General features: G+C 39.6%; 1 protein-coding gene across 1 annotated transcript; it reads left to right on the top strand.

Moving 5' to 3' along the window:
• The first annotated feature begins 4,253 nt into the window (after window positions 1-4,253).
• On the top strand, window positions 4,254-27,083 carry tmem170b (transmembrane protein 170B). The gene is made up of 3 exons (XM_059349334.1): window positions 4,254-5,099; window positions 14,892-15,062; window positions 21,179-27,083. The coding sequence occupies exons 1-3, from the start codon at window positions 4,919-4,921 to the stop codon at window positions 21,307-21,309; spliced, it is 483 nt and encodes a 160-aa protein (XP_059205317.1). The 5' UTR covers window positions 4,254-4,918; the 3' UTR covers window positions 21,310-27,083.
• Window positions 27,084-27,319: the final 236 nt, after the last annotated feature.

Raw genomic sequence — 27,319 nt, 5'->3', positions numbered from 1 at the left:
GCAGGTCTGTACAGAACCTCAGGCTGACTCTGTGGGCGAGCACAATGCCAGCATGAGTCTGTCCGGGATACAGTGACGTCTCAGGTTGCCCCCCAAAAAATTCCCATTTTGAGACAAAAACATTTGTCAAGGCCCCTTCATGTGAGAAAGGGATTCACATGGCCTTTGCAGAGTTTCAAAAGCAGCGACTGACAGTTCAAAAGTATGCAGTGACAGATGTGGTGAAGCCTCTGCTCGCTGACGCATGGAGGTAATGAGTGAGTCGAGTTAAATACATTTTCTTATAAGGCCATGCTGGAAAAAGCTATGATTGTTATTTTAATCACCTTCTAATCTACAAACTTTTAGTTTTTTTCTGTTGTCGACGTCTAACCATTGACTTTATTGTTGGAAAAGAAAACCAAGGTCTGTTATGGAAAACTACAGGCACAGGAACATTTGAAAAATGGGAGAAGGAATCCCCCTACTGGCCAACTGGAGGAATGATCACATTGATCAAAGCAAGCAGCTTCCCACTTGGGATAATATTTCAAAGACATTTATGACATTTTAATCTGCCCTATTCAGCAAAGATCATTAATTATGTTTTGACCTAATTCTTATTTGACCTTCATTTTAGTATTCAACCAGCGTTTCATTAATTCTCCACGACACAGACTGTATTTGATATGTTAATAACTTTATTATTTTCTTTCCACTTGCTAAAAATCCCCTCCCTACAATAACAAAAGCTGGATTCTCTTGGGAATAGGGAGAAAATGATCTTTCACAGCTTGTATTTGTGGTTATTAGCTGACAGAAGTAAATACATCTTTTGTTCTCAGATCCATGCACGGAGACAGTTGAGATCAATTCAAAGATGCAGCAAAGCTGTGGGGGAGTCAAAGCACTCTTTCATCCCACTGCCATGACCATTGATGTGTCTGCTCCTTCATCTCCCCCACCCACGTAGCTCCACCTCCCCCAACACGGTTCATTTCACCCTGCTGACCCTCCACATCATAACTTACACTGAGAAAATACCTCCTTTGGTGTAAATGCAAAATTAATACATCAAAGAGACTGCAGGGTTAGGTTTGAGCTTTGGATGCAGATATTTCTATATGAAACTAAGCAACAAGATCCAGCTTCCTGTGAATGAGTCAGTGCTCATCAGAGCCACAATGTAAGTATAGTTGTTGTTCTGCTCTTTGCCAAAACAACACCGACCAATGTGTCATCTGTTTGTCATTCTTCTCTCTTGTATGAAAAGTGCTGTACAAATAAAGTCCGATTGATTGAATAACAAACTTAAAAAAGTAAGAAGCAGTCATAACATATGGAGACTTGGTATGCATCGTATGCAATCAATTACAGTTCAATAGTCCTACTGAAAAAAATGAACAGATATCTGCATATCATAGTGTAACCGGTGGAGGCTACTCTGCGTTGTTTGAGTGACAAAGCCCAGACGTGATCTCTTTTGGGGGTGATCTCCATTTATTCTGACAGATACAGAAAGCAAAACAATCTCCAGTCTGTCTTGCCCTCAACTTCAGCTCCTCTCCCATGAACACAGTGACTAAAGGGGCTGCGGCCATCAACATCTCAAATGAACAAAACATACTTGACAGATACAGAAAACAAAAAAATCTCTAGTCGATCCTGCCCTCAACTTCAGCTCCTACACAAAGGTACAGAAAGTATATTATAGAATATTTAAGTATAACGGACAATTAAGGGTATCGAACATACAGGGGAAAATGGAGCTTACCTCTCCCATGAACACGGTGACAAAAGGGGAGAGGCCAACTGGTCGTCCCAGTATATATACAGTAGCTGGACACACAAAAATTACGTGTTACAGGAGCTTAATGTAAAACATTCCACATACAGACTCAGGAGGATAACATGTCAGGTAAGAACTATATATATAGATTTGGGGTAATTATAATACAATGAATCACAACTAAATATTTAACTCTCTTTTTTGCATTACTTCTATACAATTAGCCTTGTTACATATGAATGCAGAATCTGTGGCCGAAGCTATCATATTTTGGTAAATGAAGCATTCTGTTTTCTGTTCTGCAGTCTGAGTGGAATCGACCAATCATGTTTGAGCTGCCTTTGGTTGGTAGGTTGCAGGTAAACAGTCCATGTAGAGAACAAAAGAGGCAGAAATGGCCTGAATATAATCCCAGAACCCATCAGCTATTATCTGATATATGAAAATCTGAAATCGTCAACTCCATTCTCACATCCAGAGTTGCTAATAGGACCCTAAACAATTACCAGGATTTTGAATTTTATATTCCAGTCATACTGGCATGTCTTAACATTATCTTATTAAATATATAGTATTTTATTGACCGACGCCCCTCATAAATTTTGGTTAAAACATCGACTATTTTATGTTCTCTTACACAAATGATTACCACCCACTGATTTGGCATCATAATAAAGCAAGTTAATGAAGAAAATTTTCCTGTAAAGTAAAAAAAAAGGCTTTCTAAAGGATTTCATAGTGGACAGATTGTGCATTGGTGTTGGATCTTGTTTGAAAGGTTGATCTTTTATGGGAAACAAAGGTTGACATTTGCTTTGCAAACCAAACATCGCCTTCAATGAATCTTTGCCTTCTTGTCTGCCGGTTACCTTAAAGCCCAGCTGTCAGCAGTACAGAGTGAGGTAGCACATCTTTTCTCTTTTGTTGTGTTTCACAGATAATGTAAATCCATACCAGAACACTAAAGGCAGAATTTACAGTATAATGCTCAATTACTTCTTTGTGCCATGTGATGGAATAAATGGTGGTGTGTTGTAACTGAATAAATTATGCAAGGGAAGATTTATGATGCCCATTATTACAGTAATGCTCTGTAGTGATCTTCAAAATGACCACATGGAGAGATGCTTGACAACAACTTATTGCTTCACAGAAATACCATCCATGGTTTAAATTTTTAAAGTAAAAAAGTTGTGTTTCTTCCTCCTCCTTTGACATCTCGCCTGAACTTTTTTTCCCTCTCAGACAACTCGTCTCTTTCAAGCCCTCAGGGCAGAGAACGATGCAACAGCATATTGAAAAAAGTTGTGATGAAACAGGATGTGTCAGAGGAAGAGGGGAAATATTTCAACAGATTTGGCAACGCTTTCCAGTGGTCCTATCCCAGTGTATTAACCTGAACACACACACACACACACACACAGGTGAAACATAAAAAATATATCACCTACCGTTAAGTAGTCTTCTTACATAAGGGATACAAACATTTACATTGTTTTGTAGTTTTGCATGTTTTAGCCCATTAACAACACATTTATATACAAAACAGAAATGAAGATGGGAGATAGTGGCTGTCTGGCTTTTTTATACTGTTAAAGTACATAATTTGCAATTAGGAACAAAAATATATGTTCCTTTAACACTACCTTTCTGCAGCACCTACATTTTCCTCTTTCTCTATATAGTATTCCTTCACTAATAACAGCTGTGTCGGTATATGTGAGTGTGCACAAATTCCCTGATGATCCAGCAGCCTATTAAAACCCACTCTGTTAACCTTTGCATTTAGAAAAAATTCTACAGTCTCAAAAGATGTCAAATGTCAGACGTTTTCCTCGCCCTCATACCTCTGAACTGGGACACTTCTTAAAATACTGCACTCCTCGGAGAAATGTTCCAGAACATTCAGTGTCTACATAACACTCAGGTTCCCCTCCCGGGCTTCCCACATCCAACTTTTTCATTTTCTTTCTGACGCTCGACCGTGTGTGAATAAGATGTCGGACAAGTGTAAAGCTTCACACTATTTAAAATAGCTTTCATCTGTTCTCATATTCTGTCTTAATCCTACTGGGGCTGACAGAGCAAATTCACTTCTCACTGTTTGTCTTGTAGTGCTCTTAGAGGTCTACTATTCCACCTCATCTTAAAAACCTGGATTTATTTCATTATTAACAGACTTCTACTTAAACCTTTGGTAAATCATGATTTGTATTTTTGTACACCCCTGCCACAATCACCATCCCTTTGTGTCTTGCACTTATCCATCCTATCATATTATTTATTATTATATCAGGCGTTTTGATATGAGCCAATCAGCACCAGGGAGAGCTCCTGCATCCATCCCTCGTCATGGGCAACACCCCGGTAGTATCTGACATGAACGTCATTGATTTTAATGTCGTTTTTTTTCATAAATCAACAAAATATTATATTTATTACGGTACTTATGAAAAGCGTGTGTTTCAATGTTTAAATATATATAGATTCAAATTCTGGTGCTTATCTCTGATTGGCTAAGATGCCGTTCGAAAAACTCGTTCGATTGTTTGTCGCTTAGCAACCACATTGTTTGGCTGGTCAACAGCTGGCTAACGGTTGGCGTTAAACAATACAATCAATAAATATTTGAATTTTAACGAGTCACAAGCGAGTTTTTAACCGTATATTGATGAAGATAATTAGTGTCTGATTTAATATTGTAGTCTAAAATCGATCAAATGTGCAATTATTACGTTTCTACGTTACATTCATTTTTATTTAATGCTATCTGAACGACTACGCACATTTTCTGCGCAAACGCTACCGTCTTCTCTTTTGTTCCCCATTCATGGAGCGACGTCAGTAAGCCGAAAATGTGTCAGCGTAAACGGTAACTCCCCTCCACAAAGCAGGCGACTGGCCCTTTAAGGGTTATGTAGCCGGGCTGGCCGATGTAGGACGAGCCGACCGTGCGTCTGCCTGCCTGCGCTCCCGCTGCCATCCCCATCATGGCCTCCACACCGACACCACCGAGGATGAACCGACCAGCCAGCGGCCCTTCCCTTCCCGGAGCGGAGACGGACGTCAAGCCGAAGCAGAGGCACCGGTAGAGGCGAGCCGCGCCGGGGAGAGCCGCCTCACACATCCCATGCCACCCCGGTCTCCCCCATGCCTTCGTCTAAAGCCAAGTACAGCTATTCGATAAAGAGGGGTGCGAACCCGGGCGGCGGCGGCGGCAACGGCGGCGGCGGCAGAAACATGACAACGAACAGGGATTATTCTGTTAATCTGTCGGTGCAGCAAGTGCTGAGCCTTTGGGTGCAAGGCACGACGCTGCAGCACTTCACAGGTATGCGGAATGAAAGGTGCCGTTATTCTGTTTTCATGCATTCACACACAAGTTCTCACCATCAGCAGCATGTTACTGTATAGATGTGTCGCTTTAGCGCGTCCATTTTTAAAGCAGAATAAACCTACATATGTGATGTTTTCACCTTTAATGCTTAGTGAGCAGAAAGGGCAGAGCTGTGCCCATCAAAAAGGGGGTATCTGTATGTCACCTCACCCCCTCCACAGCTAGTTAACGCCGGCAGGGCCACAATAAAAAATGCCACTCCTCTGTCCACGCGTGCGGAGTCAGTGGATGACATGAAAGTAATCACAACATGCGGCTAATTAATCTTTCTGCTGCGTGAATGCGCCTTGACTGTGTAGTAAATGGAGTGTCGCCCCAACCTCCCTCCCTTCTCCTCCTCCTCCCCCCTTTGTCTTGCAGTCCAGTAATCAAGGGGCAATTAGAGGCAGCATCCTCAACTCTGGGCATCTGTCTGGGATGCTCTCCAGAAACACTGAGGTTGAGTTAGAATCCTTGCTTTTCTCAGTGTGCTTTTGAATGGTAGGACCAGGCTATCAAAGCTTTAATGTATGGGTGTTAAAAAAGCTGCAAATATGTGGTTGGAGCATCATGATGGGCTGATAGCTGAAGGGTCGACTCAGATGACAGCATATCGAGGTGCTTCTTATAGAATTCCTGTCAACAATTTTGTACACCACGAAAAGAAAAAAATTGTACTGTTTTGATTTAAGAAATCACTCCTGCTTTTTTTGTTGACTCAATCTGTAAAAACTGCGTTTCTCCACAAAGAATTGTGCAAAAACAGCACTTTAAATCATAGAGATATTTCCTCATAAGTCATTTAGAAGGAAAAAAGGCATTGAAATCACTAATAGACTAAAAGATCTAAGATCAAAACAGCCAATTTGTTGACTTTGAAGGGCCTGCAATGCCTGCAAGCTGATTTTCTTGCTCTCTGTGCTTTTATTTCATACGCACATGATTGACAGTGTTTCTACAATAGGTGTTCTCTCTCAGGTAACACTGATGATACAGACCTTTTCTTGACAATGTGTTAAGGAGCTGCAAGGGACAATCTGGGATTGAAACACGGTCACAGTCAAGTTCACATGAAATAAAAAAAGAAAGAAGGAAGAAGAAAAGCAGCATATTATCTCTTCCTCTACAGGCAGGCCGAGCTTCCTCAGCAAGAACGAAATAGCCACCATCTGTTTCATTATTATTTTCCTGCTAAATGTATGAAAGTGTGTGTATATGGGAACAACGGCACTGCTCTGTCAAATAAACACCAGATTATAGACATTCTTGAACTCCTCCCTGCAGAGAATGAGTGAGTGAAGCAGAGAAGGACATGTGGTCATAGCCAAGCTGGCACAGACCCATCTTATGAAACGCAGCTGACATCCTGTGTTGAGAAACACATCAAGCAAGAACGAAAAAAAAGGAGGTAGTTAATGATGCTGACTCAGCAGGAAGCTGCAGCGCATGTAGAAGTTTTGAGGAAGCACAGCTGCAGCAGCAGCAGCAAGTAGAAAAGCTGTGAGGAGCTGGGCTGTAGTGAAAACTGCCACCCGATCCCCCTGAACCCCTCGGTTCACCAACCAGGTGAAAAACGACCTCATGAGACATGAGATAAGGTCAGGGGGAGGGAGTGTGTCGGCCCTGAACAACAAGAGCAATACACTCCAGCAGCAGATGTAAACTTTTGATATACGTCAACCCCTTTGCCCTTTCTCTGAAGCTCTGGGGAGTTGCTTAAACAAATGGATTTCCTGTTTATGATTTGTGTGCTTGCAGCAGTTTCACTTCAGCAAACCATAAAAGGAAAATTGTCTGCTTTATGGTTTGCAAACATGAGCTACAGTGTTCTGCAGGAAACATACTTTTATGTTCAAGCTTTATGTTTCTGTAAAGTCAACTTATAAGGGCTCATTCATCCAACACATAAAAACGTATCAGCATAACTAAATATCACACAGATGTAGTTTAGTGTTCCCTTGTTGTAAAAATATGATCTGAATTATTGTATGTAAATGCAACTGTGTCGGGAAAAACTTAACATTAACTGGACAATCCACAGTGCTTAGTGTAAACATTTTATTGTAATGAAAACAAAGACATAAACTAAAAATCCCCAAAATACGGTTTACCTTCACCAAGAAGGTCATGTTTTCCATTGGGTTTGTTTGTCTGTTTGTCAGCAGGATTATGAAAAAACTACTGGACCGATTTTTATGAAACTTGGTGGAAAGGTGTAGCATGGGACAAGGAAGAACATTGTATATTTCACAGAGCATATGAATCGTAGGTAGATGCTAGATCCCAACCACCGAACGGTAGCAGTAGTTTTTTTTCCCCTTGAATTGTGAAGGCGTGACCCACCCTACTTGGCCCTACTCTGCTTCTGTCTGGCTTACGGTGATATTTTTGCCCTAACCTCAGCCAATCTTGGCCTATGGTCACACAAATGTACGCAAATGCTGAGGTGATATTTGTGTTGAATGTGGGCAGTGCAGGATGTGACTCACACAGTTATCAGTTTGCTAGTTAGCGGTCTGTTTGACAGCCAAGTGGGGTCAACAACCCACACGTCTTTGCTTTTGTTTGAGGATGCGACTTCTCCAGGCAAAGTTCACCACAGTTGAGTAAGCTCTGCTACCAGAATGGAAGTGAATGGAAGGCAAATATTTGCTAATGTTGCATATGTGGATGTGTGATCACCACATCAAGCCTAACCCAAACAAACCCAGCAACGTTCACATCTACCCCAATCACAGGGCAGATTAATATGCTTCACTTTTGTTAACATTGAGAGATAGGCCTGGACTCAGCGGAGATCGGGACACTGAGTGTCCTTCTGGTTATTTATTTACTGAAAACTGGGATGAGGGTAAGTTTAGGGTCAGCAGGAGATTCACAATGCCCATAAGACAATACATTTGGTCAACAGTGCAGCTGAAATTGGAAATAGCTTTATAATAATGATATTAATAATTAACTTTATATATATAGCACATCTTAAGACAGTGTTATGGTGCTTTACATTGGACACACACATTTTTAAAGCCAGCAAATTAAAGTATTGAATATGAATACAAACTAGAAGGACACTCAGAGAGCGCAGACCTCTGCCAAGGCCATGCCCAATCTTGCAATGTTAACAAAAATTAATAATAATTTGTGTATTCGCCCTGTGATGCAGATCAGCTCCAGGACTTAATGGATTCTTCCTTGGCCACAACTTCCTCCAAGTTTCATGGAAAGTAGTTTTTCTGCAATCCAACTCACTGGCAGACAAACTCAACCAAAAAAATGGTAATAAATTGTATTTATATAGCATCTTTAAACCATGTTACAAAGTGCTTAACATGGGAAAAACAAAATTACAACAAGTAAACAAAACCCAGCAAATCAAGATATAGAAAGTGAAATAAACAAACAAATAAAACACGTACATTTTACTGAAAATGAAAACATTGGTTTCACAGCAATAAAAGGCTTTATTAAAAGACAAGTTTTAGGAAGAGGTTCAAGAGATGTTTGTGATTCTGCAAGCATCACATCTTGAAGCAGGGAGGTTGAAAACTGAGGGACTTCCAACATTCTGCTTTGATCTGGCACTGCTGGATCCACCGTGCAGCGCCCAGGACAAAGAGATAAAGACAGTTCCAGTTTTATCACCACCAGCCGGCCACATCTCACCTCTCTGTGTCTGCGTGTACCGGGACAAATCCATCATTCTTCCTCCTGACGGATGAACTCAACAGCCCTGCAGAGCTCCTGCAGTCCTGCCACTTTGACTTGTTCATGTTCCTGTAGCGGCTGTGTGCTCGTGCAGAAACTCTGACCTCTTATCAAGCGACCAAATAACATGATCCACTGCTTTTTTTGTGCTCCACTGTTGACAGGCGAGCTCTAAAGCTGCCGTGCGGACAAAGACCTCGTTCTGTAGTTGCGGATTAGCAGAAGTTAAAGCCGTGCTCTGACTGTGTTTTCGTATCTCTGAACATGACACAGCACTTGAGTCAAGCGCATCTCTCACCCCATAGGTGCTGTTGTTGAGCTGTGACCATCTGCACCACTGTCCCCTGAAATTAAATGTTCAGCTCAGCTTCCAGCGTCGGCTAAACTGGAAAAAATGACCTGCCAAGAGTCATTTTTATCAGCAGGAGTAAATAACCAGCCATGTATTTTATCTGAAACATTTCACCCCTCCGACTTTCTCTCTCTCGTTGTTAATTTAAATCTTGATCACATTACATCAAACTTGTAATTCATCAAGAAGGGCAACAGAAATCCCTTTAACCAAGGAGTTTAAATGTGGATTTAAATTATAGTGGCCAGCCTGGCAGGTTACTGTTACGTATTTATCCACCAAAGACAGATTTTACTGACATTAGGTCCTCAGTGGGTGTCAGTGTTGGACCCTGCCTGTCAGTGGTTATGCCCAGCTCCTTTACTTAAGTAAAAACAAGGAGTTCTTTAGGTATCATAGGGCTCTCAGTAATAAAATCTTTGAAGCTCCAATCATAATTAAATATTCGAAGCTTCGCCTGGGGAGGGGTCACAGTGCTACAGTCACCACAGTGGTAAGCTGTGGATTGATTCCACTGGTCCCAGCTGCTCCCCGCTCCAGCGATCGTTGGAGCTGTTCATAGCCTATGTAGCCTCCTTAATCAATGATGCTAGAAGCAAAAATACTTGCGCCTGGTGGAGGACTGGGATCACGTTTTGATCTTTTGAAAAAGGCCTCCAGTTTCTTTGCAAGGCAGGAGTAGAGATGCATGCAAACCGCTGACTAATTGGTTTGTGTGCAGCAATGCATAGAGCTGACTGTAAACAAGCAAGAGGCCGTAAACTGTCGCAAACTGCTGTTAAAACCCAGACTGAGACACATATTTCTGAATGTGCTGTATACATGTCCAAAGAAATGCTCATAAACCTGAATAATATCAACATAAGCATCTTTATCATAAAATTCTATATTTGGAGAAAGGCCTAATTTGTGATTTATAAACAGTATGCTTGTATGCTAACAAAACAACTATGAAATTAATATCCAAATTGCAGTGTGCATGTAAACATGGTCACTGGTGAAGCTGTTAACAGGCATTTATATCTGAAATGTGACAATGTTTTTAGCTTGTAGGGGGTACAATCCAAAACGATGGCAATCAATGATTTAACCTTTGACAATTAAGTATATCAGCTTAGCACGTGTCTTTATGTGAAATTTTTATTTGAAAAGTACCTTGTAGCTGCAGTATAGCTGTCAGATAAATGTAGTGGAGTAAAAGTTTCCCTCTGAAATGAAATGAAGCGGTATAAAAGTAACATAAAATGAAAGTAGTCAAGTAAACAAGTGTTGATGTTGTAGTGAATTCGATGCTCAGTGCCAGTGGTGCTGGTGGAGAGGCACTGGGACAGTTATGGGGTTTGTGGGACACGTCCTCCCGTGGCCCCACATGCTGCTGTGCTGAGCACTGTGTTAATCCGTTCAGGCTTAAGTTGGGCGACAGATGCCTGGCCTGTGTAACCGGGACTCCATGAGGGATCCTAATGGAGCAGGGTGGGATTTCTTTCCATTGGGCCACAGTGGCACGGTGTAATATATTAACTAAAACCAAAAACAAGCAAACTGTGATTAAATGAGCTAAATTAATTCGTGTTTTTATCAGATTGTTTTTAGATGATTGTTTTTAGATTGTTGACTGGTCTGTAGTTCTTTTGCCCTTACCTCAACCAAAAATGAGTTTATTTTAAGTGGGAGATATCTTGTATAAGCTGTCTGGGAATTCCTGATATGTCCATTGTTTCCTCTAGATAAACTGTCTTGAAGACACGAGAAATGTAGTTTCAGTGTATCAGTCATTGTCAGGATTTTTCTTTTTCACAATTTAGTGGGACTCTGGTAATATGTTTTATATTTCCTGTGAAAATAATCCAATTAATCAAATTTTCATATATTTATTTTGTATATATTTGTATATATGTATTTGTTTAAAAAAACTTTCATAGTTACATGTATCCTGGGCTGTTTCAGTGCATTTGCCATAAATACTTGGCCAATGCTGTGATCAAAATTAGTTATCGATTTTGGAAATATCCATTTACTGAACTTAAAAAATAAATAAATAAAAAAACTTGTCTTTTTAAGGGTGGATTTTGAATAATTAAACTGAAATATAAATAAATTCAATTAAAAAACAATGTTACAAAAATATAATAAGGATGAATAAAATATACAGGACAAAACAAGAGCATAATTGTGAAACTGAATGTGGCACTGAATCTGGTAGGAGGCCCCAGAACACGGTGGAGGGATTATATCTCTCTCCTGGCCTGGGAACGCCTCGGGGTCCCCCAGGAGGAGCTGGACGTTGTGGCTGGGGAGAGGGACGTCTGGAATGCCCTGCTTAGCCTGCTGCCCCCGCGACCCGGCCCCGGATAAGCGGAAGAAAATGGATGGATGGATGGATGGATGAATGTGGCACAATAATCATTTTATCTTGATTATCTTTTTTTTATAATCAATGGAAGCCAAGAAATAGATTAATTGTCCAGCTCTATTATTTATTTAATTAATTTGATTCATAATTTCTCGTCTGTCAGGCGGGGAGTGGGGTCTTAGAGATAATGTTCGGGCAAACACTGACGTCCGATTGAGTTCCAACTCTTGAAGTGTCTCTCCCACTCGGATGGTTATAATGGTGGTTTGAACGATGTGACCTGAACGTTGCATAAGCTCCTCGGGGAGCCTCGTCTCCTCCGAGGCACATTTAAATGATTGGGACATCCTTGATGATGGCGGACCTCCATTGATTTCCGGGTCACGGGCTGGAGGACGGAGGAGCGAGGACGGGAAGAAGCATAATTAGCAGAATGGAAAGAATCCATCTCTCCGGTCCCGTCACAGACATCTCCGTCCTCTCCGGCTGGATGGACGGAGATGGTTGTGGAAAGGCAGCAGTGATGCAGCAGCGTGATCTAACTGACGTGGCCAGTCATGCGGGACAAAGAGTCGTTGTGTTCCTGAGCTGTCACGTCTCTCTCCGCCCAGCTCGACAGCTGATTGCCGGATCAATAAGTAGATGTAGGTGCCCAGTGGACTGTGGAACAACAAGGTTAGATGGATATGCTAAACAGCTCCCTTTTTGTTACAGAATTCAGATGTTTACACCACACAACAATGTCACATTTCCTGTTTATGTCCCATCATCTAAACAAAACAGGCTCAGGCTTTTTACACAACATTCCTGTGCTCTGGAATTGGTCATTCTTCCTCCTCAGTCTTTTCTTCTAGAATATTCTTGTGGCCAGCTGGCTTGTCTTTGCTCTCACGGTGCCAGTGGTTCAAAGCACGGCCCCTCACTGGCGAAGTGCGGCCTCTTTATGTGAAGCGGGTTTGTTTGACAGAAAGAAAGAGAGAGGGATGAGGAGGAGGAAGAGGACGAGAGAGATTTTGAACAGGGCTGTCCTCTGATTTGGTCGTTTGGACGTTTTTTATTTATTTATTTCATCTTTAACAGAACAGTACACTTTCTGACATACCCATTGGACATCACAAAATAATAATACTCATATTTAAAAAGAGAAAGAGACATTTATCGGGTTCATATGATCATGGAAAATGACAAAAAGTCATTTAATTTTGTTAAATCCATAAAGGTTTTGGTAAGTAAGTCATCTGCAATGGATAACCTTCCACATAATATAATGGTTACTTTATTTCCTCAGTGCATGACCGAGTTGATAATACATTAAGAATAAATGTATGTAGTGCTTGCGAGAGATGTTGAGATTTTATTTGACATGTAATCGAACATCATAAAGCAATTTATAATGACTTAAAGGACAACTATATGCACAAATACAACATAATGACTGGTCAGTCCACATTTTTGTTATGATTGTTAAACAAATTAATTCGATTTACAATGTTTTGTATGTGGTTCTAGATTAAATTATGTTTTTTTCCACTTTAGCAAAAAAATCCCACCACTTATGAGCTTTGAGTACCTTTTAAAAGCGCTATATAAATCAAATTTAATGCTATTATTGCTATTATTATTTTTACCCACAGTGACTTATAACCAGCATTTATCAACGTATATCATGTTTATAAATGTAATTACATCATTATGCATTTTAACAGTGATTATTACAAATGAATAAATTATCATGCACTACAGTTATGAGAATTATAATACACTATGATTCTTGCAAAAAAAAAAATGTCAGTAAGTGACCTGCAAATTATGAAGTACTTTGATATTTGAACAGACTTGAAGTAATTGTAAAATGTTTTATAATGTGCTATGATTATTGTTATAAAACATTATGGAAATATGGAAAATATTACAAGCAGATTTTAACATATGTAAAGTAAGTTTATAATGCATTATAGACATGAGCATCATAGAAAATGTTACAGATTATTTCGTAAGGCAGTTTGGGAATTGCAACTGTACAAATGTTGAATTGTTCTGCAGTCATGCTGAATACTATAAGCTGTTTCACACTTTGAGGCGAGATTTTCCCATTTACTGCTTAATGTCTGGTTGGCTGCAGCTCGTGTGAAATCTCACTCGGAGCAGTTTTATACATCACAACCTCAGGTCCATTACCATGGTCCGCTGCCTCCTCGATGAGCCCTTACTTAGATTGTGGCGGCTGTAGATTGAAATCCTCCCTCACAGACGTGTGCAGCTCAGAGAGTATCTGTGCATCCTGATCTGTAGCTGTAATGAGTCAATGTGTGTGGAAATCTGTAAAAATGCATCAGGAAATCTCCCAGTGGCCCATGGAGCAGCATAGCATTCTGTCTCAGAGATGAAATCTCTAAATTTGCATGACAAGGACATTTTATCTTCACCTATCCAGGGAGGAATATTTATCCTTCTCTTTACTGTGATGGGAATCTTCAAGGATCAATCATTTTCTCTCCCTCTTTGCTTAAAGGAACACTACAGTGATTGACTAGTATTAAATTTACCTTAAAGTGGCAGGACTTGGGAGACAGATTTATTAAAGGATGGTTGAAATTGACGCAACAAAAGAAGAAACTTAAGAATTGAAGACACAAATATATCCTGATATCCTAATGTGGGCCAGGCTTGCAAGAATGAGATCCTTCATTTCCCATAATGCAACTGGTTATAAGATTGTACTCTCCCTTCTTGGTAAATTCCCACATCCAAAAATAATTTTTCCGTCATGTTTGCACTTTTTGTTCTGATCCCTGAAACATAGAGACACCGTTTTGCTAACATGGACTATGGAGGAAACAAAAATTTAGTAGCCTTTACCAACTACTTGACATTTTTTTTATTATTTTTTATTTACTTTTTCTGTTATGTAAAGCTTCTTTGAGTGTTCAGAGAAGCGCTATATAAAACCAATGTAATATTATAATTATTATTACTTAATTATCAGCTGTATCACAGAGGCCTAGAGAAAAGCAGAAAATCCAAGTTTGAGAAGCTGGAAGTAGCAAAAGTTATGCCTTTTTTCCTTTAAAAATATACTTTAAATTCAACAAAACTTAAACAATATAGTTGCTTCATAAATTTTCTTTAGACTGACTAATTGCTGCAGCTCTAAAAAGAAACATTTTTAGTTGCATATAATTTAAATGGATACTAATATTTTCAGCATTTAAGAGTGTAAATACATCTCTGAATTTTAAGCTGTCAAATCACTCGCAGTTTTGTGGAAAACCGTCACGTAGTTTGGTGTGTTTAAGTAGTTTTATTCTGTATCTGATGTGTTTGGTCTCCCCGGCAGAGATGTGGTACTGGGTGTTCCTGTGGTGTCTCTTCTCCTCGCTCTTCGTCCACGGGGCGGTGGGGCTGCTCATGTTGGTCATGCTGCAGCGCCACAAGCGGGGCCGCCTCATCACCCTGGTGCTGGTCAGCGTGGGTTTCCTGGCCTCCCTCTCCGGAGGCGTCATCACCAGTAAGTCCAGTCATACTCCACTCTTTTTCTTTTAAATTTGTTGTTGTTGTTTGTTTAAAATCCTTTTTTTAAGACTCTAACTCAACAGCATCCAGTCAGTCAGAAGGAGACGGGACGTGACAGTGAGGGAAAGAAACGGGACGGAGGGAGTTTGTGTGTTAACTCCTGTCAAACAGAGGAAGACACGAGCTGACAGACAGATTTCCGACTCGTGTTTTCTTGTTTACCTTGAGAAAATCAGATATCTATTGTTTATGATTTGATTCACTCAAGAAAAATAATGAATAATATTCTAAAGGCCTCTGAAGAAACGCCGTATTTAAACTCACAACATTGCGTTAAAGCCGGGAAATGTTTGGAAACTAGGGGCAACATTATACCTGGGGCCTGTTGCACAAAACTAGGGTAAGGGATTTAAGCCGGGATATGTTGGTTATCCTGGCTCAATTTATCCGTGATCCGGTTGCACAAAAGCAGGATAGGGGGCAGTAGGATATGTTATGGTATAAGTTACCATGGAGATTTATTCTGTGGAGCTAGCCTGCTCCAGACCAGGCTAAGTTCCAGGATCTATTTAATCTCATCCCTTATCTCAGTCAGCAGTCACCACAAACGGAAACCAATAGTTATTCCACTGCCCTTTATACATTGTTATCACATAGAACTAGGCCCACTCTCATTATTTACACATTTGTGATCATTCATTTCAATCATTTTGGATAATTGATTATTTTAGATGATGTTGCAATCATTAGATAATTTACAGTTTCCTATAGACTATAAGGCTATATATAAAATGACAGCTTACTAATTTAACTTGTTTTAGAGGAGGAGAGTTGTTAAAATGAGGGCCGTGGAGCTTTTTGTGGAATTGTACTTCAGTATGGGTTTCACCAACAAGGAGATACTTAATCTTTTGGCACATCAGCCAGCATCACATTGTCAGAAGTATCAGGACTTTAAAAAGATGCAAAGATGCAAGACAATACATCTTTTCCGCAGAAAGAATCAGTCTCATAAATGTATGACTTTTGTTGTTTTCCTCAGTGTGGCCCTAAAACTCGGTCGTATAAAATCCACATCCCATATAAAAAAAAGTATATATATATATATATATATATATATATATATATATATATATATATATATATATATATATATATATACAAAGTGTAAAATTATGTTTGTTTATTGAATAAGGATAAATCAAAACAGGTAAACCATCAGCTCCTTTCAAAACTGAAGACACAGTGACTCTACAAGATAGAAAGCACAGAATCAAAGTATATTATACAACACAAGGATAAATACACATTCAAAGGTCTGTATATAATACACCCTGCATGTCTGCACACTGAAATAAATGCAGGACAAATCCATACACATGGAATGAACAGACGAATGATGCAGTAGCCTCCCTGCAGGCTTGTATACACACAGTATACAGCACAAACATCAGAGGCCAAATCAATTTAAATAAAAAAAAAACACACAAATTCCTCTGCCACTGCAGGACATATTTAACTTAAATTTAAAGCATGCATATTAACTAAAATAATTTAACACGTATTGGTCCCTCACCATCCGACCACTGTCGTCATCAGGGAAGATTGCAGGATTGTCCCAGTCCATGGCTGGGGGCCCTCTGGGGGCCCTCTTCTTCTTCAGGCAGGCCACATTGTGGAGGACAGTGAAGACACTGAAAGCGTGCCTTTAGGAGGGCAAAGGTCATTTCAACTCTGGGCCTGGTCCTGGCATGGGCATGGTTGAAGGCCTGCTGTGCTTCCTGGGGGTCTGTGAATGGTGTCAGGAGAAAAGGCTGGCAGGCAGACCCCCTGTCTCCCAGCAACACACCAGAGAATTCACCTGTCAACACAAAAGCTCATCATTACAACCTCAAACAGAGTGACATTCTTGACACAGCCATGATGTAAAAAGTGGTTATTAATGGTTGTGTGGCTCACCTTGTGATAGGCGCTGACAGATTCCAGAGGTCCCAAAGACTCTGGAGTCATGGACTGAGGCCATTCTGCCACAACATTGATCAGACAGTCAGCATTGCAGACCATCTGAAATCATAAGATGAGGACGATTAAACCAGTCAATGCACATCACAAGCAATGTACAGTGTTCATCAATTGACAATATCAAAAAGTTATGTTCACCTGAACATTAATGCTGTGAATTTATTTCATATTCACAAAATCCACCTCATGGGCCCCTGGGGGGGATTTTATCCTGATGTGTGTGCAGTCCAGTGCATCAGTGACATTGGGGAAACCTGTAACACAAATAATGATTATCCTACTATGACTGGTAACAGTTGTCCTGTCATTTGTAGATTTTCTCACCTGCAATCCAATAGAACTCCTCTTTGATGTCACAGAGTCTTCTGTGGCCAGAGAAGGAGATGAAGACATATACACACTAAATATAAGAACAGAGAAACTTTATTTATCCCAAAAGGAAATCCAATGAAGTCAGTGAGCGACCGTGGGTCCTTTGAAAGGCGCTATATAAATTAAAGTTGATATTACTATTATTAGCTCATCTAAGTCTGATGGAGTTATATTTACACAATTTCAGTCATATCTGCAGTCCATTTCAATTAAAAATTCAACTGATTCATAATCAGAGTACAACTGCGTTTTTGGAGATGTGAATTAATTATTATCTGGATTGTAATTGTGATGTTTCAGTGGAGCGGTGAGTGTGTAGTTGTGCACTACTTACGCATTCAGGCGGTCAGCAATACTTTGCCACGCGTTTTCTCTTTGCTTTATCACTGTGGCAGTGTTTCCTTTCATTTTAATTATGTGTTTCACCTCCTCGTATGCCTCCATTCGGATTTCTCCCTCCGACGGGGAAAAGTAAGCCGCTCTACTCGCCATGGTGAATCAGTGAATCTGTGATCGGTGGCAGGGTCTATTTGAGGGAGCCGCGAGCGCGCACCTATCCAGGATTGGTTTCACCTGGCTTGATGATTCCGTGTCTGCTCATCCTGGCTTGGTCTTTGTGCAACTAACTGAGCCTGGACGGTCTTGTTTTGGATTCATTGAGCCCAGCTCAGTCACTTATCCTGGATGTCTTAATCCTACTTTTGTGCAACGGGCCCTTGCAGTGCTAGATTACAGATAAGTCAAAGTGAGCCCTGACTAATGACTTTAATTTGATTCATTTGATTCATTTCTGTTAATACTTAATGAGCCACTCAATCATAATATAAATTGAAATGAAGGAGGCCTTCAAGTGGCACTCATGTGATTTTACACATTAAGATCCGTTTACTGCTGCAGACTGTGAATCATCAAAATCACAAGGTGGATCGTTTTAAAACATGCATCATGTAATTTCTGTAGCTATAGGGGTCCCTCAACCAAAACAGTAATCAAAACAATAAGTGTGGGATCATGCAGCTGCCATTATCTGACCTGACTCAGGCAGAAATATTATATATGTATTAATATTTATTTATTTATGTATTAAAGTTTTATTCCCAATTCTCTTAGTGACTAAGCTAAAATAACTGTAGCTTAGTTACTTTTGCTTACTTACCATTAGGTGACTCGACAACTCGTACAGAAAATGTAGTTATGTCAGTCGCAAATTCAGTCTGTTATCTTCGGACAAAACACTCAAACTAAAAATAACTTTATGAGCGTGCCAAACATAGCGGTTTAACCAGAGGATACGCTAGACAATATGCTTTCTGTGCTGTTATGAGGACTCATTTTTACCCAATATATAATGCAGAAAACGTTGCTCAGCGTGATTTCGAAATGGTGTTAGCTAGTCACTTTTTTTATTCTTTTTTTAAAAAATGGTCAGCAATCGACTGACACTAAGCAGTAATGATGTTTATTTAGCTTTTTATTTTATTTCTATTTATTCTTTATTTTCTCAGTTATCATTTAAAAAATGGCTGACAGTGTAAAACATTGTTTGTATAATGTATAAAAATGTTAAATAGTGGTGTAAAATTGGTGTAAAAAAGGTTTATTTCGATTCCAGCTCAAATCGGTTATTGATGAATTTTCCCCACTAAAATGAGTATCGGCATCTGTCTCAAAAATCCCATATCGGTTGTGATATGTTGATTTACAGTAACTCTCTGATGTTTCATCTCGTGGTTACAGTGTTTCCCGGAAGTTAGAGCAGCTAGAGGGGTTAAAGGTTATATGAAGCCGTTCTTTAGACATTTTCATGGGGAAATGTTGCCTTTAATTACAATTTGACTTACAATTTATATGATGCCAGTGAAAGTCTCATAATTCTTATGTTGATTCATGGCCAATATTTATATTCCAGAGCTAGCTTTATATCTATATTTCCTGGCTGCCTTCTTTCTGTTCACCTCTTTATTTGTATTTGTTTACCTGCACACACTCTACAGTTGCCGTGTCTGTGTGCTTCCAGATGCACCAGATATTATTTAAGCCTCGCTTTATCTTTCATTACCTTCCACTCGCTGTGACAGAGTGTGATCACAGGGTGTGTAAATAAAAAGGCCTAAATCTATCTGAGCGTCAGGCCGCAGCTCTGCAGGGCTCAGCTCAATGAATCACTCTCCATCATGGATGTAAGCCGGCCCCCAAAATAGAAAAACACTTTAATATTAATGTGCAGCAATCAGGGAGAGCAGACTATTGACTGTGGGCACACACGCACACACACACGCACACACACACACACACACACACACACACACACACACACACCTCACTCAGTCTCACTAAAGTGTCAAAGTGTGGCAGAGCAGAAGAAATGGAAAGGTCAAGGAGTCTCGGAGTGACAAAAAAAATCAACCTTTAAAGCTCTTGAATACTTTCAGACCTAAAAAGTTTTAATCGTTAATATAAAGCATCAGTAACTAAATAAGAATCAATTAAAACGTTTATTGGTTTGATTTAAGATAAGATTTTATTGACATGATTGCCATTCAATTTAAAGACTTTTTTTAGGCCTATGTTTGCTTAAATTTTGTCTGTTTTACAGCAATTTAAGCTTGCAGAATCAGGTTTAAGCAGTTTAGTTTTGCACTGTACCCTTAAATGTAGGCCTGTCACAATTTTTTCTTAGGTGATTTATTGTCCAAGAACTTATTGCAATAAACAATATTATTGTCATTTCAAAACCAATTCATGCCACTGATATAATGATAATATAATAGGATTAAGTGCAAGTACACTCTTTAATTCTTCACACATGAATGTGGAAAAATATAAAGATAGCCTCAATAAATAAAAAAACAACAGAAATGATTTCTGTTTGATGGGCTTTGGAGCTGTGAAAACATGCTAAGGCGCTGCAGCCAGGTCTTATAGTTAGTAAAACCTGCTGTTTGTCGGACATCATGTTGGCTAAAGTTTTAGTGACGTTATTAGGTAAACAAACCGGCATGTAAACAAAACGGGCAATACCCAGGTAAGTCAAAACTATTGTATCATACATCGTAGTTATCCATGGATACGTGGATGCAAAGACAGCCATCACTGGATTACTTTTTAGTAACAAGAGGAACAAGGAAATACAGTTACAGGCTAAATTAGCTGGCTATTTCAAAAACTTTAAGTTACAACTAAAAAGTAATCTGGATAGAAATATGTTGCATCAAATTTTTTTTTACCAAATTCGCCTTAACGCCTCTTTAAACCAATGAAAGGATTTTATTTAAAAAAGCACAAACAAAAACATTGCTTACAGTATAAAGCTCATTATGAGGCCTTTAAATCCAACTTTATTTCTGTTTTGTTCAGTTTTCAACCGAAATCCGGCCTCAGAGATTCATAAAAACTTCCTCTTGTCTGTGTGTGTCTCGTGGCGACGGCCCAAGCAGCGAGTGTAAGTGTGAACACAGTGTGTGTCTGTGCATTGAATAAACGTCCTCCAACCATCTTTTGAATAAATATTCAAACACAAAAACCAGACTTTTTGTGCAGAGTGCTCGACTCCCGGCGGGACGCTGAAAAGACGAGGACGGATGTGTTTGTCCTCGTGGTGAATCTGCAGTCATGGTGGCAGGCCGTGACAGACAGCTGTGTTTGTGCGTTGGCCCATCTGTTTACTCGCTGTGTGTGTGTTAACGCTGGTGATGTGTGTGTTTTTCCCTCCCTCAGGCGCGGCGGTGGCGGGGGTGTACCGCGTGGCAGGGAAGGACATGGCACCGCTGGAGGCTCTGGTGTTCGGCGTGGGGCAGACCACCCTCTCCGTCATCATATCCTTCTCACGCGTCCTCGCCACTCTGTGAAGCAAAACCCCCGCGACGAGACCAAGCACAGATGCTGGGACGAGAGCGAATGAAGCGAGACTTTAAGGCGGCTGCGTTTGTGGACGGAGAGGAGGCAGAAACGCTCTGGACCTTTGGGGGCGGGACGCAGGAGGCAGCGCCCCCTGCTGTCTCTGCTCCGTCACTGCCACAATCACGCCGCGCTTCAGAGGGAACTCGACGCAGGCCGGATGTCTTCGCGCTACAGAGCCGCACCAGGCGGAGACGGCGCCATCCTCAGCTTCTGGACTTGAAAGCCATGTTTTTGGGTGTTTCCAGAGTTACATCACTTCTTTGTGCCAACAGCCTTCTCTGGGACATCCAGATGCCTTTTATGGCCACTGACTCCTGAAGGCTTTCTGTTGCACTGGTGGAGGGGAGAGAAAAAAACAACCTCTTTTTAAAAAAACAAAAAACAGCAGAGTGACGAACTGTAACGATGATCTGATGATCTCAGAGTGAGAACAAAAAGTTTGAGCAGTGAGTGGTGTTTTTAGGGCGTGACGACCCGACAGTGTTCATCAGCAAAAACACAATTTTTTTCCTTCAGTATTAAACATCAGCCTCACCTCTTGTTCAAGTACAGATTACCATCATGATCATTCCTTTTCCTTGAAGCTGCGCCATTCAACTCACGAGCGAGACGCAGCTTTTTGAATTTTGCACTTTGTAAATGTTTGAGACGCTCTTTGCCTCAGAAGGTGTGAAATCAGTAGACGTGGAGGAGAAAACCAGCATCGGCGCTACATTTAGTTTAACATATTGATTTATTGTGTGCCAACGAGAACTCCAATTGGAGTTGAAGGAATATTTCACCACACTGGGAAAAACTCTTGGTCGCTTTCCTGTTGAGAGTTAGATGAGGAGATGCCACTCTCATGTCTGTACTGATGAAGATAAAGCCAGGAAACAGTAGCAAAAGACTGAAAACAGAGGGAAATAGCTAGCTTAACTCAAGGCTAACACTTGAAAGCTCAATCATTCACTCTAATTTAACCAATTTCTAGTTTGACTCCAAGAACACAACTCTTAAATCTGTCTTACAGATGTTAACAACTTTCTTTTTAAAAACTTTCTTCAAATAAACTCGAAAGCCAGTTTCCTACACTTCCAGAGAACACTTCTCTCTATCTGGTTTATAGCTAAATTTAGTGCAGAAATCTGCGTAATATCTAAAAAACTAGACCTTTTTATCTCCTTCAATTCTAGAAACAATCATCTTTATTACATCCTGCTTAGACTACTCTGCAGGTTTCAGCTTCATATTTACCATACAGACATGAGAGTGGTGTCAATCTCTTCATTTAACTTTTAGCACTGAGCATTGAAATATTCCTTTGAAGCAGAGAGAATGGCCTGGACGAGCCCTCTAGAAGTGATTTCATTGAGCAGGTTTGATTCAGGTCTGGTTTGTGTAAAATCAGGATCAGATTATTCAGGTTTTTAGAGAGATGTATGGTATTAAAAAGAGTTGTTTTGCTGCTCGAGGGTCACATTTTCAGAAGAACTATTCAGTGTCTGTGAGTCCCGGGGCAGACTCTGTAATAACGTAGTATTACCAACACTGTCTGCAGTATAAGTTCCCCCGTGGAAAGCCATCCCTCCCTGGAGAAGGTCAGACGGATTCTGCTGCTCAGACGGCCATTTTTCTATGGCTTCCTCTTTCTTTGTTTTGTTTATTAACCCATGTTCCTTAAGTTTAACTTTGCATATTGCACTGAAATTAACTGCCTTGTTTTAGCACAGTGTGCGATGATTCTAGTCTGGTGTGACCCAATTAACAGTAATCAGTTACTAAACACAGAAATCAGTAACGATAGACACTGATTATCTTGTTTTGGTGAAGCAAAGAAGAAGAATGTGCTTGAAACTACTGTTTTTACTCAAACTGGTTTATCGTGTTGGTTCATTAGTTTGAGTTCTTCACTGAGAATAGAAAACACTGATTTTATTAAAGTTTAAAGGGATAATCTCACGTTGAAGTGGGGTTGTATGAGGTACTTGGATACTTGGTTCTTAGATGGAGGTCAATAAGCCCCCAGTTTGGAGGAGCAGGCAGGAGTATTGAAGATTATGATAGAAAATTGATTTGAGACACATAAAAATATACATATCAGTTTAAGTGTATATTGTGTTTAGAATATTTTCACTGCTTTAATTTGTCGTCAGACAGCTTTTACCGACGGGGAACAAAAATTGTTATATCCATCTATACTCTCTTAAAAAGCACCAGGGTCAATTGAAAAAAAAGAGTAATTTTATTTTAGTGGCTGAAACTGTGGAATTAAAACTCCTGAGTCAGTCAAGTGAAGTCTTTCAAGGACTTGCATTGGGGAAAAATATTTTTTAAAATTTGAGCTTCACAACCCATGCAATTTCACTGTCATAAATTTGTTTCATTCAGTCCGATAAGATTCTTATAGTCCAGAGCTGCAGGATTAAATCATTTTATTCCCATTCAAGTTAGCAGAGCACGAAACCAGAAGTAGCTGGCTTAGCTGGTGGAAGTCTCCAGTGCACTTGCTCTTTGAGCCCATAGATGCAGAAGATTTGGGTAATTTTATACATGGAAATTTGCTTCATGCTCAGCTGTGCAACTTTCATAGTAATGAACTGGACCTTGCTGTATCCACATCTCTTTATACATCCAGAGTCTACCACTGCCTCGATCCGTTATTTTGTGTTATTGTGTGACTTTGGTGAATCTGAACAAACCCCTAAAAACACAAAAGTCAGACAATAACACAAACAATCTACCCAATCGAGGCAGCGGCATACCAGCAACTCCTGTGTTCTGTGAGGTAAAATTACTGTTTTTATCAATGTAGTCTGGTGGCTTTTGAAGAAAGCATAGATAACCGCTTTAGTCCCGTGTAAACTTAAACAGGACTGTCTGACAGCAAGGTAAAGTGGTGAAAATATTCTAAATATATCTTAAGGTCAAACTGATACATTTAACTGCTGCCCCTGTCCACAGCAGTACATTGCTTAGCTTCTACCATAAGTAATACACTGACTATAGATAAGTATCTCATACAACCCTGCTTCAAAATATCCAAACTGTCCCTTTATGCTTATGACTTGGCCCATAAGTCCTCTCAAACAGATTCTCTTGAGTGCAGCAGGGTGAGAGGTTATAATGCCAAAGTTTCGTTCATGTTCTAGCTTTATTTATCATCTTTGTCTCATTTAATTGATATCACAGCCACGATTTATGTGTTTTATTCAGTTTCAGAAACATTTGCACATTGGCTCGGCCCCCCAGACTCGTGGTACAAAAACACAGACACACACACATAAAAAAGGTTCTTTGTGTTGTTTGGTGTGTGTGCTGTGAGCTCTCAAGGTAAACGGCGTGTATTTGTGTGAGTTATGTAATTGACACAGCTCACCTTCAGTACCAGCTCAGCACACAAGAGGGCGATATTGCACAGAGATGAAGTGGCAGCCTGAATGCCTGAAAGATGATTGTTGATTTAAAAAAAGAAAAATGAAAGTGCTACAGAGTGTTTTGATACAGACATTTGACAAAAAAATAATGTTTTCTATCCTACTCCCCCCTTAAAAAAAACGAAATTAGAGAGAAGTCATCTAAAAAAAACCTCTTTTTATCCACTGAATGCTCTGCACATTGTCCATACTACCTGCTTGAATGTTTTAGCTCGATATCAGGGACCAAATGTGAGTTTGTGCCGATGACTCACCTGCTGTCATAGCAATGAAATCTCTGTGAAGCTGTTTGTGGGGCAGTTTCTGCATGTTTGTACGTGTGTGTATGTGGTTCATAGGAGACATGTGAGTGTTTGTTGTTGCTGTGTTTGCTGTCGGTCTGTGCGGTTGTGCATGTGATTAGTATTACGAATTGGTAACACTTTATAATAAACATCAGTATAAACGGTCAAATTAGACTTTGGATAATAGTTATTTTACTGTTAACAAACAATGAAAGGATGATAAATAATGTTTATTAAGTATTACTGCTTTAATTCATGTTACTTCAACAGTATTTGTTAATAAATTAAATCAAATGAATTATGGCATTTTCTAAACATCTGGATGACTCTTATAAACTTTTAACTGCTTATTTGAATACCTAAAAGAATGGTGAATAAATATTTTGTAAAGCATCTATAAACATTATATAGGTAATACTTCCAGTAACTGTTTTCTAAACTATTTATCGATTTTATGTCGTCTGCTTATTATATTAAAATTGCCAGTAATACTTATAATCATTAATAATTAATAAGTGATTTATAAATGGTAAAGTTACAAGTTAACTGTTATTGATCTGTAAAACAGTGATTATTTGTGCACCAATAATATCCGTTTCACTATCATTTAAAGATGCTTTACAAAGTATTTATTAACCGTTTAATATCAAGGTTCATAAAGCTTTTTATAAAGTACAAATCAAGCACTTTTCAAGAACTTTCAAGGTACCTAAACCCAAAATTTCCAGACTCTCAAAGCCTTCTCTAGTCTAGTATCCAGTTCTTATATTACATCGTTCACGTCCTGTGTAAAGCCAAAAGTTAATTTGAAAATACTGAAATTAACTTCTGTGCATCACACTTTACACTATCCAAGTTACTACCTAACTTCTTCTAGTTTCACCCATTTATGCACTTTTGTAACATCAACCATGTATTTTCCTTTCTAACCTTAATAAAACTAGTTTTGTTACCTAAACCTAAAAAAAACCTGCAACAATGTGACATTAACATTTTAAATCCTCTACCTTCAGGCCAGGAGGAGGACTCCTTCCTTTATTTTAAAGGTAAAAACAAATGACGTGGTTGTATTTTTTACTCTTAACTAAGGTTTAATCAAGTGACTGTTTGTTAATGGTGGTTGTTATAAAGTGTTACCACAGATTTTTCTTTTCCATTAGAAGGGGTTGTTCACATTCTTTAGCGGACCCCTGAAGCGTCAGAAAGTGTGAGGACGTAATTGTAAGTGGCGCTGCTCACTGAGCAAAATGTCTTACATAATGTGTTGGAAACCTTTTTTTATTGGATGTGTTAGAAAATACTTTTTTCCTGCAGAAGAAACTGGACTGGAAGTTTTCTTTTTTTTTTTTTTTTTTAGACGAGTGCACTTACTGTCCATCCTGAGCTGTATATATAGCCACAGTGTACGAGTCTCCACCTGTGAAGGGCGACGATACGAACAAACTAACCACTGGAGAGTGTTTTGGCGACAGTATTCACACTCATGATGATGAATACTGGGTTTTTTCCCTGCTCTAGGTTCTGTGATTCAGCCACCGTCTGAGTGGCTGTGTGACTGTACACTGCAATATCTAAGGAGACACCCAGCGATTAATAATCCCCTCTAGACTTTTTAAAAATGCCAACGCACTGCAGTGAGGCACCCAGCTCAATAATCCTGTCTCTTTCATAGGCTTATAACTAAAGCTGCCCCGTCAGTCTACTGTTGTCCAAAATGCCACATTACTCCCCGCCCCCCCGGACACTTACTGTGTACCCGCTGTGATTGCATGTGCAGTGCAGCTCAGATAACGTGTGAATGGGACTATATATAATTATATATATATACACGGACAATCCAACAAGAGACAATGTTGTACAAAAACCCAAAGTGGCACTTGTAGATAATGTACAATATGTTCTTTTTTTAATTTTGTACCAGCCAGACCGCTGATATTTATAACTATTGCCTATTTATGTACAAACTGTTCCTCCTGTACATACTCAACAGTCTGTTGAATTAAAAATCTTTTGCAGTATAAACACTCAGGAGTTTCTATTCTTTACTGCTGCTATCATCATCCTGTGCTTTTTACAATCAATCTATTCTCATAACTTTCTCTTCTCAGGTCTTTGTGCTCTTTTTTCCTCTTTCCACTTGTTCCTTAAAGCTGAAAGAACATGAAAACACCTCATTAGCTGAGGACAGAAACTGCTCTCCCTATTTAGTGAAACTCAGCAAGTTGTAAAAAGTCCAAAGTTTTTAATCAAAGTCCACG

Source organism: Centropristis striata, chromosome 14 (assembly GCF_030273125.1).
Source record: "Centropristis striata isolate RG_2023a ecotype Rhode Island chromosome 14, C.striata_1.0, whole genome shotgun sequence".
Taxonomy (NCBI): Eukaryota; Metazoa; Chordata; class Actinopteri; order Perciformes; family Serranidae; genus Centropristis; species Centropristis striata.
Note: the sequence above shows the minus strand (reverse complement) of the source record. Positions and strands in the feature narration are given on the sequence as shown.

Excerpts from the sequence above, each read along its gene's own strand:
- tmem170b (XM_059349334.1), top strand. The coding sequence starts at position 4,919 with ATGCCTTCGTCTAAAGCCAAGTACAGCTATTCGATAAAGAGGGGTGCG. Across the intron at positions 5,100-14,891 it reads GACGCTGCAGCACTTCACAG|AGATGTGGTACTGGGTGTTC; the intron begins GTATGCGGAATG and ends TCTCCCCGGCAG. Across the intron at positions 15,063-21,178 it reads CTCCGGAGGCGTCATCACCA|GCGCGGCGGTGGCGGGGGTG; the intron begins GTAAGTCCAGTC and ends TCCCTCCCTCAG.